General features: G+C 36.4%; 1 protein-coding gene across 1 annotated transcript; it reads right to left on the reverse strand.

The window, feature by feature from the left end:
- Positions 1-10,640: 10,640 nt before the first annotated feature.
- Positions 10,641-12,041, reverse strand: LOC130965987 (uncharacterized). The gene has a single exon (XM_057890735.1). It carries the CDS (start codon positions 12,039-12,041, stop codon positions 10,641-10,643), a length of 1,401 nt encoding a protein of 466 aa, XP_057746718.1.
- Between the last annotated feature and the right edge of the window lie 8,327 nt (positions 12,042-20,368).

Genomic DNA, 20,368 nt, shown 5'->3' on the forward strand with positions numbered 1-20,368 from the left:
GCTTAGAGCTCCTTTACAAGTTTTATAGTTATGCCATTTCTCGTTGCACTTGCTACATGTACCTGAAAGCTTCTTTTCAGCTTGTCTCCCTGAATATGAGCCTCAGCAGGGTCCTTGTTGCGGTTGTGCACATTTGGCCTCCCAATAGGCCGTTTGATAGGTGGCGGGACAGGCCTCAGCTGCTCAGTTGCAGTCCAGAATTCTTCACTAGGAACGGGCTTGATGTAATGTGCATATGTCTTGTGAATGGACTCCATACACAACCATGGATGCACATAATCCTCAACCTGGTCATGCCTCTTTCTGATAGCAGCAATAGCATGTATGCACGGCATGCCTGCATAATCAGTAAAACTTACATGTAAACCAGCATGATTTTAGATAAGACGAAAACATAAGCTTTGGGGTTAAACCCTTTATCAGTCAATTGCCATGTGTTGCATGAACAGGTGTGTTTGATTAGATCCACATCCACTTTCGTCTTCTTTCTGGTTACCTCAAACATTTTTCTTTCATTGTCTCCCACCCACTCAGCTATCCACCTACTGCTTGGTTTTATCTTCATCTGCAACCTTTTCTCCTGAACTGGTGCTAGCTTACCACTATGGTGTTCTAACAATCTAATGTGCTTGGTCATCCTCCTCATTAAGTAGCACTTAATCTCCTCACACATTGTCAGCACAGGTTTAACTCTGTATTTTACTACCTTTGCATTGAACACTTCGCACATATTATTAGTCAGGTTATCCACCTTGGGTCCATGACTAAAATAGGCTTTAACCCAAGTGGTAGGTTCAAATTTCATCAAATATTTCCATGCCGCATTGTTAACCCCCTTTAGCCTATCCATTTTCTCCTTGAATTTTGGTTCAGTTGTACACCTAGCACACTCCCACACAATGTCTCTAATGTGCATGTCTTTGAACTGATTAATAAAGTTCTTCCATATATGCATGACACAGTTTCTATGATGTGCCCTTGGCATTACCTCTTTTAATGCTGGTAGCAGACCCTAGTCAAATATATTTTTGGAAACAAATAAACACCAATCTATAAACAGCATTATAGGCTACCCTAACAAACCCTACAACTAAACACATTATAGGCTAACTCAATAAACAGCAACAAATAAACAGATTATATGGTAACTCAATAAACACCAACAACTAAATAGATTATAGGCTAATTCAATAAACACCAACAACTAAACAGATTATAGGCTAATCCAATAAACAGCAACAACTAAACACATAAAGGAAAGTAAGAGTCTTACCTTTTGCTGGTCGGACATAAAGTTCCAATCGAATTGGGAGGCATCACCCAAATCTTCTTGAAGTAATGTCAGGAACCATCTCCGTGATTCCTTGGTCTCAGATCTTGCAACAGCAAATACCACAACATAGAATTGGTTGTTAGCATCCTGGGCCACTGCTGACAGTAACTGGCCTCCATGGTATGTCTTAAGAAAGGCTCTGTCTAGATGGATGAAAGGCCTACATCCACTCTTGAAGCATTTCTTACAGCCCTCGAAGTAGATATATATCTTGTCAAATACAGGAAGGGACTGAGGGATAGGCTTCACATCAATTCTTGCTGTCGACCCAGGATTACTCTTGAGAATCTCCATCCCATAGTCCCTGAGCTTTCCATACTGTTCTTTTTCGTTTCCCACTAGCCTTTCCTTGGCTTCCTTTACTGCCCTATATACCATCTTCGGATGCACAACTAAGTTAAACTCTTCTCTGAGGAAATCAATTGCCTTATTAGTTGTCATATGAGGTTGACTTGCCATTCTCTTTTCCACTTTCTTACTGATCCAGTGTTGATAAGCAGCATTGCTACCCAGATCTCTTGCGCATGTGTGCTCGGACTTGTAAGTCTTAACCTGGAAGCATAACAGTGTCTTGTTGTAAGATAGATGTGCCAGCCATGGACAGCTTTCACCCCTGCAGGCAACTCTCACCCTTTTTTTATCATTTTTTATCTACAATAGTTCTCTCCTCTCAGATATGAACGTATCTTTGACAACCTCTTTGAAGCCATCTATGGTTGCAAACTTGGTACCCACCTCAAATCTCCCCTCTCCAAACCCATACTCTTTATTAAACACTGGAAATTCATGCTTGTTTCCCTTATCCTTTGAAGATACTGGTGTGTGAAGGTCCTCAGATGCATACTCATAAATTGGGTCATCATCATCTGAATCTTCCTCATTCACATAAAGCCCTATTGGAGGCCTGCCATTGGGATGCACAGATGGGACATCTTGTTCAGCATGCACAGAAGCACCAATTCTTTGGGGATTGACATTAGGCACACTTTCTTTGGGCTTGGCAGTAGGCTTGGTTCTTTTGGGCTTCGCACTAGGCCCAGTTTTTTTTGGGCTTGGCAGCTGGCCTGGTACCTTTGCCATCAGGCCCACCTGCAATCTTTCTCCCAGCACCTCTCTTATTCCCACTTGACTCTGCCCCTGGCCCTCCCTTGACAGTGACCCTTCTTTTTGGCAGCACTTTCTCCTTTCCTTTCAGAGTTCTTCTTTTCTTCATAACATCATTCTCCTCGTCACAGCTAGAAGAGTCATCATCAGAACTAGTTCCACTGCCATTCGGAGGAGCTTTATACAACTCATCCTCCCCACTACCATTCCCATCCCCTGTTGTCGATGGTGATGACTAAAGCTCCCGCATGATATTGTCAACATCAACTGAATCATTAAATTCTTCCGGCCCTTGTTCTGCAGCAGCATCTTCTTCCACAATATGTAGCTCATCAACAGGGTGATGGAAGTAAATGTAGAACTCGTTGCTAGTTGAATTCTTCAGCTTGTTCTCTCGCATTTCATTGATTCATGCATCCCCTCTCAGAATGTGCAGTCCAAACTCAAGATCATTGCTCGTTGGGTCATACCAATATACTGCCATGTATGTTGCATAGCCCAGACCCTTGAATAGTGTAACCAAATCTCCAAAATTCACGAAGTCCAGATCCATCTCTGGAAATTTTTCAACCTTCCTATCAATATACTCATGAGTGCCACTGGGTCCTCTACCAAAATGACCTCCATGGTGAAAAACAGGTACCGCATATATATCAACCATCTGCATTATGCACAGATATAGCAATCACACATTAAACCCTAGATCAAGTGCCTGAGATTTTGAAATCAATTAAATCCCTATAGAATTTTTTTCAGTCTTTTCCCCGAAACAGAGCATGCGATCATGACTAACCCCAACCCCATGCATTATATTCTACCAAATAGTTAGACAAGAACGAACAGTATATTCCACTAATACCTTTACCTCTGTAGCAGACGACAGCTTCTTGCCAGATGAAGCCTGTCAAGCCCTTCGCCACCCGCAACGTCCACTGAGCACACAACACCTTCTCAACGAGTTGAAGACGTTCTTTTTTTGGAGGGAGAAAGAAACTGTTTGTCTTCTAGTAGGATTTTCAGTAATTACAGGTGTGGCTTCTGGGTGTTATGGGAATAACATTATGTGAAATGGGCTCAGGGAAGAAGACGACGTCGTTTGGAGTGTGAGGGATCGATCTGTCCTTCGAATTTTAGTTTCCCATCCAGCTCAGCAACCTAAACGAACAGCTCACACTCTCCCCAGCCACATCAGCCTTCTCCTGTGCCATTTTCCAACCTAAATCAACGGAGGGGTTCAATTGTCCTAGATTTTACAAGGTGAGGGGGTTAAAAGTATTTTCAAATCTTAAGGGACGAAAATGTCCAAATTTAAAAAGGTCAAGGACCGATATATCTTTTACTCTTTTTTTATGTAAGGACAACTATATCTCATTTTTTTTGTGTGTATATATATATATATATATATATATATATAATATGATTTTAATAATGGTAATTAATAATCTTATAACTAATTTTTTTAGCTGAAAATGCATGATATCATGTCTTAGCAATTAGAATACAAAATTTTTTTCCATCTATTTTCTTACTTTAATTACATATAGTGAATTTTTTTTGTTTTAATATAATATTTAAAATTTTAGCCATATCTTTATAATCAACCATAAAAATATCTTTTTTTTCAACTTTACTTTAAATAAGTAAAAGCGATGTGAAAGGAGTCAAAGGAGAGAAACAGACCTGAAAATAAAGGGCAATTTACCAAAATAAATAATTTATTTTCTAATTTTATCAGAATACACATTTTGCAAAATGGATACCAAAATGCATTTTTTTCATAAACTATGTAAATCGTGTGACAGTAGATCCACGGTTTATAAATGAACGTAAACCGCTACAGGAGTCTCGCAGATTACGTTCGAAGCCAAACTGCACATAATCCATAATCACTACAAGAAAACTGACAGATAGCGGCGGTTATTTAGCAGCGGTTTTATTCAACCACTGCTAAATAGAATCTGTCAGCGGTTCTTGAGGCGGTTTAAAGGGACGCTACCAAATGAGCTAATCTTGCAGCAGTTTTTCGATTACAGCTGCAAAATGTACCGTTTTACAGCGGTTCTTGTGACGGTTTTAGGGGACGCTGCTAAATAATCTCATGTTGCAGCGGTTTTTCTGTAACCCCTGCTAAATGTCCAGTTGTTGAATACATTGATACTCATTTTGCAGCGGTTTTTTTCCAACCGCTGTAATATTATTTTTAACTTGGTTTTTTTTGTATAAACATTATTGCCTTCTTATAACTATTCTAGTCCTCGCTTTTTTTAATGAAAATACACGTTTCAAATACTGTAACTTAATTAATGCATTAAATAAATTTTTAATTTTGTGTTACATAAAAAATAATTCAGTTATTAAAAAGTATATTTATACATGAATAGCTAAAAACGAATTTACGAATTAGGTTTTCTCTTGTTGTATCAGCCATTTTGAGTTCGTATTTAACCATAACTGGTAACATAAAAATCAAGTGAACGTCCGAATTCATATAATCAGAACATAGTTCAATGGAGCATAAAAATCAGAATTACTAAAGTAGACAAACAAGTTTTGAGTCAAAATTTCTCATCAACATCGTATTGACCTAGCCAGAAATACTCTGTAAAAAAAGCGCTGCAGTGACGTGATAACGAATCTGATAAGTCATCTCCAAACCATGGCAATTTGTTCAGATCGAAACCCCCTTTTTGCAGCATGTACGACATCTTCTCTATGTTGGGTGTTTAAAGCTTCATTCTCTTCTTCTGGAACCTTATTAAGCTCAACATCCCTGGAGATGTCATTTCCACCGGAGGAGATAGCATCTAAATCGTCTTCTAAATCAGTGTCTGCTCCATCTAGAGTATCAGCAACTATTTCGCCTGAATATTTAGCTGACACTGAATATATGAACATGCAACCAACAACATATAAATCTACTTAATTAAAAGATAATGATAACTTCCAAGTCATTCTAGTTAGTAAGGAAAAAATTACGGAATTATGGAAAGAGGACTTTCAAAATTAACAAATACAAAATTAACTATTACCGTCTCCTTCGTCGGTAGTTTGGACAGATTTCTTGGAAAAAAGCTCTCTAATAGCACGTTCTATATACTTAAATTCCTCTTTTGAAGCAATCTCCAACTCAACACCATGCGAGTTATTAAAGTGCATCTGCACCATAATAAAATGTATAGTTGATGGTCTATTTTGTAAAGCATATTGTATCTCTGTAATTCACTTTCTGTGCTAAAAATTTATTTGCAACCTTTAATTCATCAAGTATGTCTTCAGATGTCCTACCAGCTACAAATATCACAAAAACATAGCCAAATTTTCCTCGTACCTTGATCCCCATTCATGAAGTTCCTAAAAATTTTTAGCATGAACGTAACAACTATCACTGGTTAAATGTTGTAAGCATATAGCAACTTAAAATACTTATCATTCAAATAATGTTTAACTCAAGTGTTTAAGGGTATGGCTAATGAACAGACCTGCACAGTAGCTTCGTTCGTCGTTTCCAAGTATTCATTAGAACAAGATCGTCCTAATATAGCATCCAACCAAGACCTAACATTCAACTTACGTGACCATATGTCTCTGGCAACCGTAATTGCATGTTCCAATGAAGAGAATGGAGAGGCCATAGCCATTTTGTTAGCGAATGTTGTGCCTGCACAGCATGATGAGAAATCCTCCATTTTCATTTCTCCTGTTACAACACCATTTTATATTAACTATATTTGTCAACGATAACAATACTGTAATTGAAGATAATTTACTCGATGTCATAATTTTCTTTATTGGAGGTTAAGAACAATAACAATGATGATGAGAACAACAAAGCCTTGACAACTAACTTTGAAAAGCAAAAAAAATCGTTGGAAGAAATAAGGAAATGGTGTATTCATGAAAATCAACTTGAAATGAAAACTTAATTCAAAGACGAAAACAGAGATACTAATGTTACCAGCAAACTGCACACATCATAAACACTGTTAAAATTATTAGACACACAAATATTCTATGAATGATGTACATGTTTTTTTTGCCATATTTTCACTATGCCACATGATCGATGTTATCAGAAACATCTTCTGTTAGGTCTTCTATATCATCATCCCTTGCCAACTGTAAATTACTTATGTCACCTGCTGCTGACATGTTCAACCCGGGCTGTGGAGAAAAAGTAGCTTCAACTTTTTCATTCTCTCCTCCCATGTCATACAAGTCTCATGGTTTCACATGAACCACTACACTTCATTCTTGATCTACTTCATCACGTACAGAGTACACGAGATTGGCTTTTGATGCCAATATGTACGGTTCATCCTCTTCTCGATCACCGGTGTGAATTGGACGAGTGAAATTAACGCTGGTAAGGCCCAGATGGTCTTGTTTGATTCCTCTGCCCGTAGTTGTATCAGCCCAAATACATCTGAACAAAACCACTGTGAAATGACAGCTGTAGTTTAGTTCGATTATATCCACAATTTTTCCATAATATGGAACACTACCAATAGCCACTCTATTGTCACGCATGCTGGCATAACTTCTTGTATTGGATTAGGCATAAACTCCACTATTTTGTGTTTTCAGCCCGTCTTCCTTTGTGATAGTTCTAAACTTGTACCCATTGACGTTGTACACCCCAAAACGTCTTGCCTGAAGCATGGGACCACATGCCAGCAACTTCATTTCTTTTGAATGTACAATACTGTCCATTCGAACCTAGCACCATAAATTATTGTTTGTTCGTATAAAACATTAGAATTCATAATTTATAATACTAGGGCACAAATAAGTTGGTCAGATTAAATTTCTACGAACCTCACGCTTGAACTGGCGAGGAAATTCTGCATGCACAACACTATCTATCTTAGATTGCGACCTTGTTTAATCCCGTAATTTTTGCTTGATTTCTGCCCTAAATGTACTTTATCACATAACAAGAAATTAGTCCAACGACTAAGTGTTTGAAATGGGTTATATTCATGCTTAATGATTACATGTGCATACTTACTCAATAAATGGAGCGACGACCTCGCAATTGACTAGCACATGACGGTATGCCTGATCTCTTTCCATTGGGGTCAGTACAAAATGTGAAACATCCCCTGAAGCTTTTCTAATTTCTGGGAACATAGTACTTCCTGTTGATGGTTTCAGTGGCTAAGAGAAGGGGGGTTGAATTTTAGCCCCCTTTTTCGCTTGATAACACTTGCTGACTTGTCAGACTAATTCTGGAAACTTTTACTCTTTTTATCTCTTCACTGCACACGAGACTTTTTGTTTTGTCTCGTCCCTAGCCACGAGACTTTTCTTTTTGTCTCGTCACTTGGCACGTGATAATTCTGATTTTTGCTCCTGTGTAGTAGAAAACAGAAATGGAGTAGAAAGGAGAAGAAGATTGCACCCAGATATATCCTGGTTCGGCTACTAAGTGCAGTACAGCCTACATCCAGTCTCCATCACAAACATGATGGAATTTCACTATAATCAATCTGATTACAACTTGTAAAGTGCTAACCCAACTTACAAGGGGATTCCCACAGAATCATGATACACAACATAGATGAACAAAGGAACTCTAAGACATCTATGGCTTTTTCTTTTAATTTTGCACTCTCTGCCTTTTTCCGCTCTATGGCTTTTTAATACAAACCTCACTGTCTGCCTTTTTCCATGAGACTCAAGACATGACAAAATTAAACAGAAAAATTACAAAACAAAATACATTGAAGGAGAAGAGAATACTGTTAGCTCAGGTAGCTCTGAGAACTCTGTGTCTTGCACTCTCAAATTTTTTCCTTGCTCCAAACAGTGGCTGTTCTCCCTTATTATAGAAGAGAGAAGCCTCCACTTATTGAAGCCAAAACCGAACCAAATTCTTCCTCCTTCAACAAACAGAACCAGTTCGGCCACATAGAGAGAGAAGAGATAACCATGCAAAACCCAACATGCAATTACCTCTAGTCCTTCCTTGATCATCACTCTTCATCAATCCGGGCACTCCATCCTTGGCTTCCTCTCCAAGATGGATTTCTGGCCCTTGATGCTTCATGATGATGATGACTTCATCTGCTTCAATCTCTGCCTCAACCATCACTTCGCCACTCTAGCTACTCCCTGTGGTGGTTGAGCAGAATCAAAGGCAAGCCATGCTTCAAGAATCTTCCTTGCTGGCCGAATCTTCATCTTCCTTTTCTGAGCATGAAGAGCTCGAGATTACCTCACCAAATCTAACCACATTTGGTGACAATCTCAGCCACTACATACTTTTCTTTTTCCTGCCATCATTAACTTGATGGTCTTGATGCATGCAACTTCTTCTTTTTCTTTGTTGATGAGCATAGCGTCCATAGCTTCCTGGACAAAGACCGAGGAAGAAACAAGAAAGAGATGAGAGAGAATAAACAACTTAGAAGAAAAGCAATTCAATGTGATAAACCACTTTGTTGGTAAAAGTTGCTTTTACTTCCCTAGTTTAGAGTGGCGTGTAGTCATTATGGCCATCAATCAATTCAGCTGAAACTTTTCTCTCTCATATTTCCCATGCATCAATTATCAATATAATAGATTTTGAAATCCATCACATGGTTAAAAGCTTGGATCCGTTGGAAGCATTTTGCTTTCATTTTATCTTGGTTTCGGACCAAGTTTGGAAGCATTCATCAATAATAAGATTTGGGCTTTGTAGCATTAAAATTAAAACTGGCCCAACTAGTTAACATTTGCTTTCCTGATGAATCTTGTTTCGGATCAAGCAGGAAACTTTCATCAAAATTAACCATGGGCTTGGTTGTAACAACATTGAACTTGGCCCATCAATATAAAAATTCAGCCACTTAATATATAACTTGTAGCAAGGCTGATTATTGGGCTTATACCACAAACTCATTTTTCGGCCCAACATAAAATCTGCACAACAAAATTATTAATTAAGCAAATATGAATTAGGATCAAATTAATAATTTTGTAATTAAATATTTTAATAATGTTTGTTCATCATCAAAATTAAATAAGAGTTTTCCAAACTCATCACCTTTATTGTTTGTAATAGCCATAGGTTGATCGTCAACTCGCGCTGGTCGGTTAATTCTAGTCTCAATATTATCCAAACATCTGGAGCAGAATGTCAAAATCTCCTCGGATAAATAGCCCTCCGCAATTGAGCCTTCTGCTTGTGCCATGTTACGCACGTATTGCTTCAATCGTCCTAAGTACCTTTTACATAAATACGACATAACGCTTAGTAAATACGTAACAAAATTGAAAAAAAAGGTCTTAAATGCGTTCAGTAGCAAGCTAACCTTTCTATTGGATACATCCACCGATAATGTACCGGGCCACCAAGTTTTAGTTTATCAACGAGATGCACCGTAAGGTGAACCATGACAGTGAAGAAGGATGGAGGAAAAATCATTTCCATCTGACACAGAGTTTGCACAACATGATTTTGAAGGGCACCAAGCTGCATAGGATTTACAACCTTTCCACGGAGTTTTCGAAAAAATGAGGACAGATTTGCAATCACAGTCGATACCGGACTTGGCAATGCATCCTTCACCAAAATTGGAAGTAATTGTTCCATTAGAATGTGGCAGTCGTGACTCTTCAACCCATACAACTTGCGTTGTCGGATGTCAACACAATGAGCAATATTGCTCGAGTAACCATCTGGAAAGACCACGTTCTGTAGAGTCTTTAAGAATACATCCTTCTGTGGATTCGACATTGTGAAGATTGCTGAAGGATATTTACCACCTTCGTCCGGCCACAATTCAGGCCTTATGCCCATGCTTTGTAAATCTTTGCGAACTTTAAGATTATCTTTTGATTTGACACTATCGTTTAAGATAGTGAAGACCACATTGTCACAAATGATTTTTTCTATGTGCATCACGTCAAGGTTATGATGCAACATGTGATCTTTCCAGTACGAGAGATCAAAGAACACACTCCTCTTTTTCCAATACGAGTCATCTTGATCTGCATCTTCACCAATGCGTCTTCTTTTGGCTGTCATAGTTGAGTTCTTCCCAAATGATACTTGCATGTTACACTGCTGCCTTAAGACATCTGTTCCAGAATACTTCTTTAGTGGATCCCTGCTTTTAGCTTGTCCGTCAAATCGACTACGGTCTAGTCTATATTTATGGCTCTGAGTCAAGAAGCGGCAATGTCCCATGTAACACTATTTTCGACTGAATGTTAGTCACTGAGGTTTAGCGTCCACATTACAGTGCGGACATGCTAACCCACTGTACGTGTTCCATCTAGATAAGTTTCCCAACCCCAGAAAATTGCTAATAGTCCACATTAGCGCCACACGCATCTTGAAAGTGGTCCTCTTATTAGCATCATAAGTTTCAACACCATCCCACAATTGCTTCAACTCATCCACCAAGGGCTCCAAATATATATCTATGTCATTACCCGGTATTTTAGGACCGGGAATAATCATAGATAGGATAAAAGATGTTTGTTTCATGCAAAGCCATAGAGGAAGATTGTACGGAATAAGAATCACAGGCCAAATGGAATACTTCGTACTCATATTTCCGAAAGAATTAAATCCGTCACTAGCTAAAGCTAAACAAACATTGCGCGGATCGTTGGAAAAACATGGATACTTTGCATCAAATTCTTTCCATGCTTCAGCGTCTCTTGGATGCCTCAAGTACCCATCATTATTGTCAGACTCTTTATGCCATACCATGTCAGTTGAAGTCTTGCTATACATGAATAACCGTTGCAGTCGTGGTATAAGAGGAAAGTAACAAAGAGTTTTTGCTGGGAGAGGCTTTCTGTTCTTCCTGACCGATATTTTAAGTTTCGTAACGGAACCCTTTCGCATTTTTTGCTTCCATCGTGAAGTCTCACACTGCTTGCATTTGGCCACGTCTTCATCATCACCCCGATACAACATGCAATCATTCGGGCATGCATCAACCTTTTTGTATTCAATTCCCAACTTTCGTATAGTTTTCTTCGCTTCATAGAAAGTGGATGGGAGTTTCGCTTGCTCGAATGCATCCCGCAATAAGTCCAAGATCATCGACATAGCCTTGTCACTCACCCCGCACATACACTTAATGTGATACAGTTTCACCATAAAAGACAACTTTGAGTATTTCGAGCAGCCGGGATATAATTCCTCCGTTCCATCTGCAAGAAGATCGGCAAAATCCTGTGCCTCACGACTTGGACCATCGTACAAGTACGGCAACTCCAGATCATCGTCTTCTACAGGATCCCCTGTTGTGGTCTCCTCACCTCTAGGAGCCATTGTGAAGTTAAATGCCTTATGCACCATTTGAAGATATAGATTTTCCTCGATTGTAACTTTCTCAAGTATCGGTGTGCAAGTAGATCTCTCCTCAGCTGGTTTTTCACCATGACGCAACCACAAAGTATATCTAGGGGGGAAAAGCTTTATCAACAGGTGGTCGTGCGCATCCTCTCTTCTTTGCATAAATTGAAATCCACATTGAGGACATGGACACTTTATCATGCTATTCAACGATGCATTCGCAAATGCAAAGTCTAGGAACTTATTAAGTCCTCGTCTATATTCTATGCTATCTCGTGGCTTAAGAATCCAGGTTTTGTCCATATCTATTGTACACCAAAAAATGCACATAATTTAATTTTATACAAATGCTTGATTTATACCGTGCTATTTTAAATTTATTTTTCAAATTATTTTGATCTAATATAATATAATTTGAATTAAATGGAATTTATATTCTAGTTAAACTTTAATTTTTTACTTTAATTAAGTCATCGAATATTTAGTACATATATTTAAATATTTTAAATTGCTAATACGTATATTTATATATATTTTTATTTAAATTAGTCTCTCAAATTTTTATTAATAATAACATATTTTACTCAAGTTATGTAACATATAAATAATTATAATTTAAATGTTTAAAATCTAAATAAATATAATTTAAAATTTTAAAATTTTTAAACCTAATTGTTTGGATAATATATAATTTCATATATTTGTTAATAATTTTTTTTGGTGACTTAAGATGGATAAATTAAAAAATAAAATAATGTCCAAAAAATTTAAGAAATTCATCAAAATTTTTCCAAACAGTTTTATCACAAAAATTAATTTAAGATGATTATGTTATACACCAATAATATAAGAAAATTAGGTGAACTAACTGAACCGGTCAGGTTTATCAAAAGATCGGTTCTCTAAAAAAAATAGAAAACCCCACCCCTAAAACACCCGACCCTCTCTCCCATTTGTGTCACTCTCTCATACAAAACAAAATCCCTAGTTTGCTTAACCTAGGGGAGAAAAGACCGCCGCCAACATTAGCCCCCAGGCACCGCCCCACTACCCACTGTCAGCTCCCTGAGCCGCCGCCAGTCTTCTCTTCTTAACCGTATCTGCTCGTCACGGGCCACTCACCGTCGCGGGCCATGCACGGTCGCGGGCCACTCACCGTCGCTGCTCACTCACGTCGCAGGTAAGTTCTGGGTTTCTACTTTCTGGCATTGTTTTCAACTTTTCATTTTTGGTTCTGGCCTTGTGTTCTTCAGACTTCATTTCTTCTGTTCTTCTTATTTTTTTAGTTTTTTAATTTTTTAATTTTATTTTTTATATGATTAATCAAATGTATGTTGAGTTTGAGAATTCTGCTTTCTTCAATTTTTTTATCTTTTCAATTCTGCAATGTTCAATTTTTTGATTCTGTCAGTGCTACTGAGATTGAAATTTTAAATCATTAGTTAAATATGCTCCTGTTGTGTATTATAGTTTTTTTATTTTGGATTGATTTATTGTGTGATTTGTTGATTTTTCTTAGTTAAACTTTCTAAAAATTACTGCTTTAGTTCATTGCTGAACCTTGTTAAGCTTGCTTTAGTTCTCAAGTTGCTTGTTGCTTAAATTTAAAGGGATTGTGAATTTGGATTTAAGTTGTTATTGAAGTTTCCTTCGTTTGGGTGTTCTTCAGTTTCCAAATGAAACTTACCCTTTGGCAATTTAAGCATACACGTTCAAATTAGAGCACCCGAGAATGCTGATTGTTAGATATTTCTTTCATTGTTGCTTTGTTTTCAAAATTCCTATAGGTGTTGTGTTGTTGCTGTGTTTTAAATGTTCTTTTGAAACTTTGTTGTGTTGTTGCTGTGTTGTATTTCTTTTTAATTGAATGTTTGTACTGATTAGCTCTCTGAGGACCTGCACACTGACTAGCATTATTGCAATAAAGCTTTCCATGTTAAAATTTTTTGGCAATAAAAACTTTGACACAATGCGATAAATTTAAATACATTTGGAGTTTCCTTATTGTGTAGGAGAGATTTTAGAAACCTATTTAAAAAATTAGGTGAAGCACTTAATAACTAACGAGTTTCGGGGGATAGAGTTTAAAGATTTAGTTTGGAGCATAGCAATTAATCTTTAAGACAAAACCAGAGCTAATAGGATAAAACAAGCAATATTGTCATACGAATGAAAAAAATTAGTTAAATAACTCTAGTACTGAGATTTTGAATTGCTTGAAAAATTAAGTACAATGAAACCTTGATTTTAACAATTGGAAAGGAGATTAGAGTTTATCACTGAAAATGGTGGTACCTGGAAGAATGTGTAGTTGGAAAATGATGAAACCCACAGACGACTATTGTTGGCACCCAAAATTTAAAAAGAAGAAGAGTGGAGATAATGAGTTTACAATTATACTTAAGTGAAATCTGTTATTATATAGTCGACCAAACTCATTTAAAATATAAGATATTATCAAGTCTGTTTTGAAGATAAGTAAAAGAAAAAACAAATTTGCCTATATTCTCCGGATTTACAGTCTATTTTTGAACAGAAGGCTTTTTTTAGTTACAAATAATTAAATATAAGGATAAATTAATTAAATAAAAGGTTAAATTAAGTAGTAAGAGAAACGGGCTACTCAACTCAGATAACAAAAAAATTTAAATTTGAAATCAAATAAGCTAGTTAAGTAAAAGCCGAAAAACCTGATTGAGATGAAGTTGTTAGGATTTCAAAAAACCACCCAACGTTTTAGCAAAATTTGAAATCAAATAAGATATTTAAGTAAAAGCCGGAAAATCTGATTGAGATGAAGTTGTTAGGATTTCAAAAACTACCAAATATTTTAGCAGTCAGTGTCACCCCTCTTCATAACCTACTCTGCGCCTCCTTCACTCCGAACCACTTTATAATTCTTATTTCAGATAGATTTTGCATGAATACTGAGCTTATTCCTCTGCACAATAATCATGTCCTTTTAATCATTGAGAAGAAGGCTCTTAAATTTAACCAAAGGGTTGAAGTGATTCTGAAACCGTGATTTTTGGTTCTATAATTTCTGCCCAGTCACTTAAGGTGAATAAATTTTCCATCATTGTTCCTTTTTCACTCTCATGTAATTAATTTATATTGTTTATATCTTTCTGCAATTCATGATTAGTTTGATGATGATTTCTCCTATGTAACAGATTTTCGTCTTTTGCATTAGCTCTTTTTCGTAATGTTTTTCATGTTGTTACTGCAACAAAGTTCCAAACAACAAAGATAAGCATTGGGTCACGTTGTTATCATTTTTATTCTCCAAATTGTTCCTTCAAAAAATGTTTATCTTCTTTTCACGGAGTTCCAGCACAAGCAGAACAAGCAGTTATAGCACAAGCACTACAAGCAGGAGCCCTAGATTCTCTTCTTTCCACAGAGTTCCGACACAGTTCCAGCATACCGACGCCTGCCGCCTGTATCAGTGTCCTCCATCCACCGCCGCTGCAGCACCCCTGTCCCCTCTCTTTTTGCCCTGTTCTAGTTCTATTCTTCCAGATTCTGGTCCATTTTCCTGTTTAATTTTACTAAGTTTGATTAATTTGGTTAATTATTTGATTTTGGAGCGAACACACTTGGGCCCAACTTCTCAAAGTTCTTCATTCATCTTCGAATTAACCTGAGGCAAACACTTTTGTGGCCCAATTTCTCCTTCCTGATTTATTTATTTATTTATTTTTATCTATTAATGTCTTTTATCTATTTGTCTCTCTCTATTTTTTTTGGTCTTACAGAATATACACACTCTCCCTCAGTCTAACCCAGAATTCGAACCCTTTTCAATTTTATATTGTATTGTTTGAACTCTGAATAAATGAGACCCCAAAAAAATCTTATTATAAATAGACCAGTACTTTTCTATCTCTACTGAATAGGTTACATGAGAAGTTCATATTTTGCTGTAATTATTGAGATTGTGTGATCCTATTTATCCACTATATCGTATCTGATTTTGCTGCCGTATGCTTACCAATTCAATTGGATTGTGCGTAAACATTGCTGTTTAGAATTATGTACATCATACTATCATGCTATTCTTGAGTTTGAATTGCTGCTGGGATTCTTGAGGTTGAGCTGCATTTTGATTAACTGATTTTGCAACTTAGTTCTTTCTCCAACCATTAATCTGCGTTGATTGTGATTGTGTTTTTACCTTTAGGAACAAGATATAATTTTGTTATTGTTATTCATTCATCCATTGCCTCGAAGATTCTATTGTTCTTTGTGTTTTTTTTCTGCTCATTTTTTTGTTTACGTCCTTTGATGCTTTTTGTTTACCTTGAGATCTGAAATGTTGCTGTCCCTTTTTGTTTATGTTGATCTGTTTTTTTTTTAATTCTGTCCACATGAAAATTATAAGCTAATTAGAAGCTTTGTTTTTCTTTTGTTGGATTTGGTTGTTCCTTTGGTTTGGACAGGGAGGGATAAAAAAATCAGACTTTGATTAAAATTGGATTTTTGGTTAAAAAATCTGGTTTTAAAATTTGATGTTAAAAATAAAACCAGATTTATCATTTGGATATTTTAAAACCAGATTTAAAATTGGATTTTTAATTTCGATATTAAAAAACTGGATTTAACATCAGGTTAATAAATGACACCAGATTTAAATATTAAACCCGCTATGAAATAGGTTTTTGTTTCTTCAAACCCGTTTTAAACTAGTGTCTCTTTTTAATCAGGTTCCAGTTTGGTATCATGAACCATAAAATTGGTTCTAAAGTGGATCTTGTTTGGATTTTTGAAAATTCAAACCATGACGACCCCTACCCAAATGTTATGATACTGGATTTTTCTCCCTTTGGTTATTGATGATCTGCTTCTTTACATGCAAGATAGACCTGTTACGTACCATTTAGACGTTTGCAATATTTACAAAATTAATTAGAGATACCTAAAAAAGTTGTTGCTATAGAAAGGTTGAATAAGTATCAATTTTTAATGCGTCTTACCCCTCATCTTTGGTTTACGGCCTCAACACTGGGCATGACTGGTTTAGAAAAAATTTAATACGATAGATATTTACATCTCAAATGTTTCTATTTAACAACTTCTCTAATGCTCGATTTGCTAAGGTTACATTAATTTCTCATTTTACTTAGACAAATGTTTGTTGGGGATGAAAAGTTGTTGCCATGTCATCTTTAACACCATAGAGTTTGTCTCCTTTATTAGCACCTTTGAAAGTTGATAACAAACTTTTCATGATTATTTAATGTCATTTATTTATTATTATTCAGCAACAAAATTGCTATATAATGTCTTAAACGTTGTTTGAAACTTGATTTATATAATTGGTATAGTCATTGTGCACTATTTGGTTTTCCATTGTCGTTCTATTGCTGGTTCTCTAATGACCTTGTGTTGTGTAAAGGAATAATCAAATGCCAAGAAAACCTCGGTACACCGTTAGTAATGCAGCTGGAATTGTACCTGGCCCTAATAGTCAAACCCACGCTACTTCGGTAGGTTATTTAATGCACCAGTTATTTAAAATGTTCATTTGCCTTTTAGTGTATACACTTCTTCAATATAATTTGTGGGAAAATTGAATAAAATAAATAGATGTTCTAACTACTTTTTTTTAGCAAACGGATGGAACGCATGATACGGGAGCAAATACTTCAAGTGCACAGCGACGTGCAAGAGCCCCTCCACCTCCACGTTCCGGCAACGGTGCTCGACAATCCCGTATTAATGCTGTACCCTTTTGACCACCTCACAATGAAACACGGCTGGCTTCGTCAGGTGACATTGGGGACGCTCGAGCTCCTGCGACAAATAGAAAGCATCCATCGGATTCACATGAAGGTGTAGATGACCATTCAGAAGATGCAGACTATGACCCGGAGGCGGATGAGATCGAGTCATTTGATGACCATCTAGACAACATGTTTGCCGCACATGAAGTTGAACGTCAAGGCAATGCCAACAGCAAAAAAAAGGACACTGATTATTGGGTTGTTGATGTCATAGGTATTCTTCTGATGCTTGCTTCTTAGTAAATGTAATGATTCTTCTCCGTGCATTATATTCTCTTCGTAAACTAACATTTGAAGTTTGTTCATTGCTGTTAGAAAATGGTGTGATCTCTTCTATGGAACTGACTGTTAAGGAGGCATTAGCACTTCCTCCTAGAAAGAAGATCGTTCTACACCATAACAGAAAGTTGCAACAAGTTGGTCAGGCAGCGGGCTTATTGAGCGGGTTCTTGGGGACATTGATTTTCAACAATTACTAATTTGTGCAAAGAGTTGGAAGACAATGAGCAAGGCTTCCAAGGAGCACGCGTATGACCAGGTTAAGGTAATGTTTACTCTTTTGTTTGATAAAGTAAGGCGCTACCAATGCTCGGTGTAAATTACTATTTTTTTACATATTAAATGAACAATAGAAGGAAAAATTAAGACACACACACATGATATCGACCATACGAATTTTTATAGAATATTCGATAAATTTCTAAGGAATTTTTATATAGTTTAAATTGCAGTATATAATTATACAGCTTAATCCCCAATTAATCTGATCCTTCGTGTATAGCAATGTAACTAATAATTGTAGTAATAATAATAACAATAATAATGATAAAACTTATAAACCTCATGAGAATGTTAAAGCTGCTCCTATTGCTATTAATTAGAGAGTGACTAGCTATTATTTATAATTTTCGGTTAGATGAAAATATCTGAGGAAAATAAATTTGGAACACATTTGCACAAGTTGATTATGTTACAGTCCTAACTTTAAAATTTTGAATGTTTATGTGGTTTTAATTTTTTCTTGAGAGATTATTTCATTGTTTCCTTTCTATGGGGATGCTGTTTTTTTGGTGATGCAACTCTCCTTTAGTAGGTGGATTTCTTTGGTTTTCTATTTTATTTGTTTTAGTCTGGTAAATTAGAGAAGGATAGTGCATGTTGGGTTTCTTGTAGTTGACTTCTGTGAATTTTGTTGTCGAGAATTATTGATGTCATAAAGTATGTCTTTTGATAATACATAAGTCTGTTTAAGGTGGTTAATTATTATATGTTGTCGATCTGAACTACTTGTAGCAAGTCTTCCACTATGAGGACGATAAAAGAGGGTGGATAAAGCGGAAAATTGTACAAAGAATAGGAAGCTGCTGGAGGAATTCAAGAAATCATTTGTTCCATAAGTTTTATGATGAAAAACTAACTTTTAAGGAAAATATCAAGCGTAAGCTAGCAGGAATAGAGGCAAATCACTGGAAAAAGTTTCTTCAATATCGGTTGGACGATGACACGAAGGTAACAAATATGTAGTTGAAATTTCATTGTATGAAATTTTAAATGGTAATGAATTACTACTAAATATGCTGAATTTTTTGTGATAGTGGAAAAACTACTGTCCAAAAGTTCATCACCTTATCATTTTTTGTTTCCTGAAGTTGTACGCTCAAGGCTGGTTTATAAAATCATTAACAGTGTAGTAATTTATCCCGATAACATTAATTTTTCTTTGTTTTGTGTGTAGGAGAAGTGTAAAAAAATGCCGTTAATCGTTCAAAGCAACAATACACACATACCGGAGGTTCTAAAACGATGGCAAGAAAGAGACACGAAGAAGTAATTAATTTAACTTCAGTTCAAGAATATTGACGTGTTTCTGGTAATACAGTGTTGTCTTTAATACAAATGTGTGTTGATGATTGTTATAGGAGAAACGACAGGGAAGGCCTATTGGGAGAAGAGAGGGATGGACCATGAGTCATAAAAAAAATGGAAAGTATATGAATGAAGAAGCGCGTTTGGTTGGGGTAAATCGTGTTCATTACTTTTTCAAATTTTCCTTTGCAATTACTATCATTGAATTTAGATTAGTGTAAATCTGGACCTCACATGTTTGCAGGAAGCAATTGAACTTATTGAGAGCCAAGACCCCTCTAGCAAGGAATTTTCACATAATGATTTCCTTGCACAAGTGCTTGGAAAGGAGCACCCAGGAAGAGTTCGTGGACTCGGTATTGGTACATATCCGAGTCGGTGTTTTCATAACATTCCAGAGTAGTCGGACTATGGTGTACAGATTGAGGAGTATCAGATGGAGATTGTGAAACTCAAGGCGGAGGCAGCAGAACTCAAGGCAGCAGCAGCAGAGGAAAAGGCAAAGAAACAGAGAATGAAGACAGAGGCAGCTGAAGGGAAGGCAAAAATACAGACAATGGAAAATTTGTTGACATACATAATCCAGCAGCAAGGAGGTAATTTGCCACCTGAAATAGCTACGGATTTGGATTCTTTGAGAAGTGCACCAACCTCATCCCATGCAAGATGATGTGTGGGCACTAATGATTTGACTTATCAGTGTAGGAATCGGAATACTCTTTTATTATTTACTTTCATAATGACTTTTGAGATATTTATTTGTAGTTTTTTATTTTGTTGACTTTATTTGTAGTTTACAGTAATGGATGCACTGGATGCAAATTATCATTATAATGATTCACCATTGCAAAATTAATTATGTTTTGTTTCGTGTGTTGTTTTTGGATTGGCTGTTGGTTATTTTAATAAATTAACGCAATTGAGTGGATGAACATATAAAGAATAAAAGAGTTGTCATATTTTATTATAAATTTTGGT

Source organism: Arachis stenosperma, chromosome 3 (genome assembly GCF_014773155.1).
Source record: "Arachis stenosperma cultivar V10309 chromosome 3, arast.V10309.gnm1.PFL2, whole genome shotgun sequence".
NCBI classification, from domain to species: Eukaryota; Viridiplantae; Streptophyta; class Magnoliopsida; order Fabales; family Fabaceae; genus Arachis; species Arachis stenosperma.

Coding starts and splice junctions, on each gene's coding strand:
- LOC130965987 (XM_057890735.1), bottom strand. CDS start 12,041: ATGGACAAAACCTGGATTCTTAAGCCACGAGATAGCATAGAATATAGA.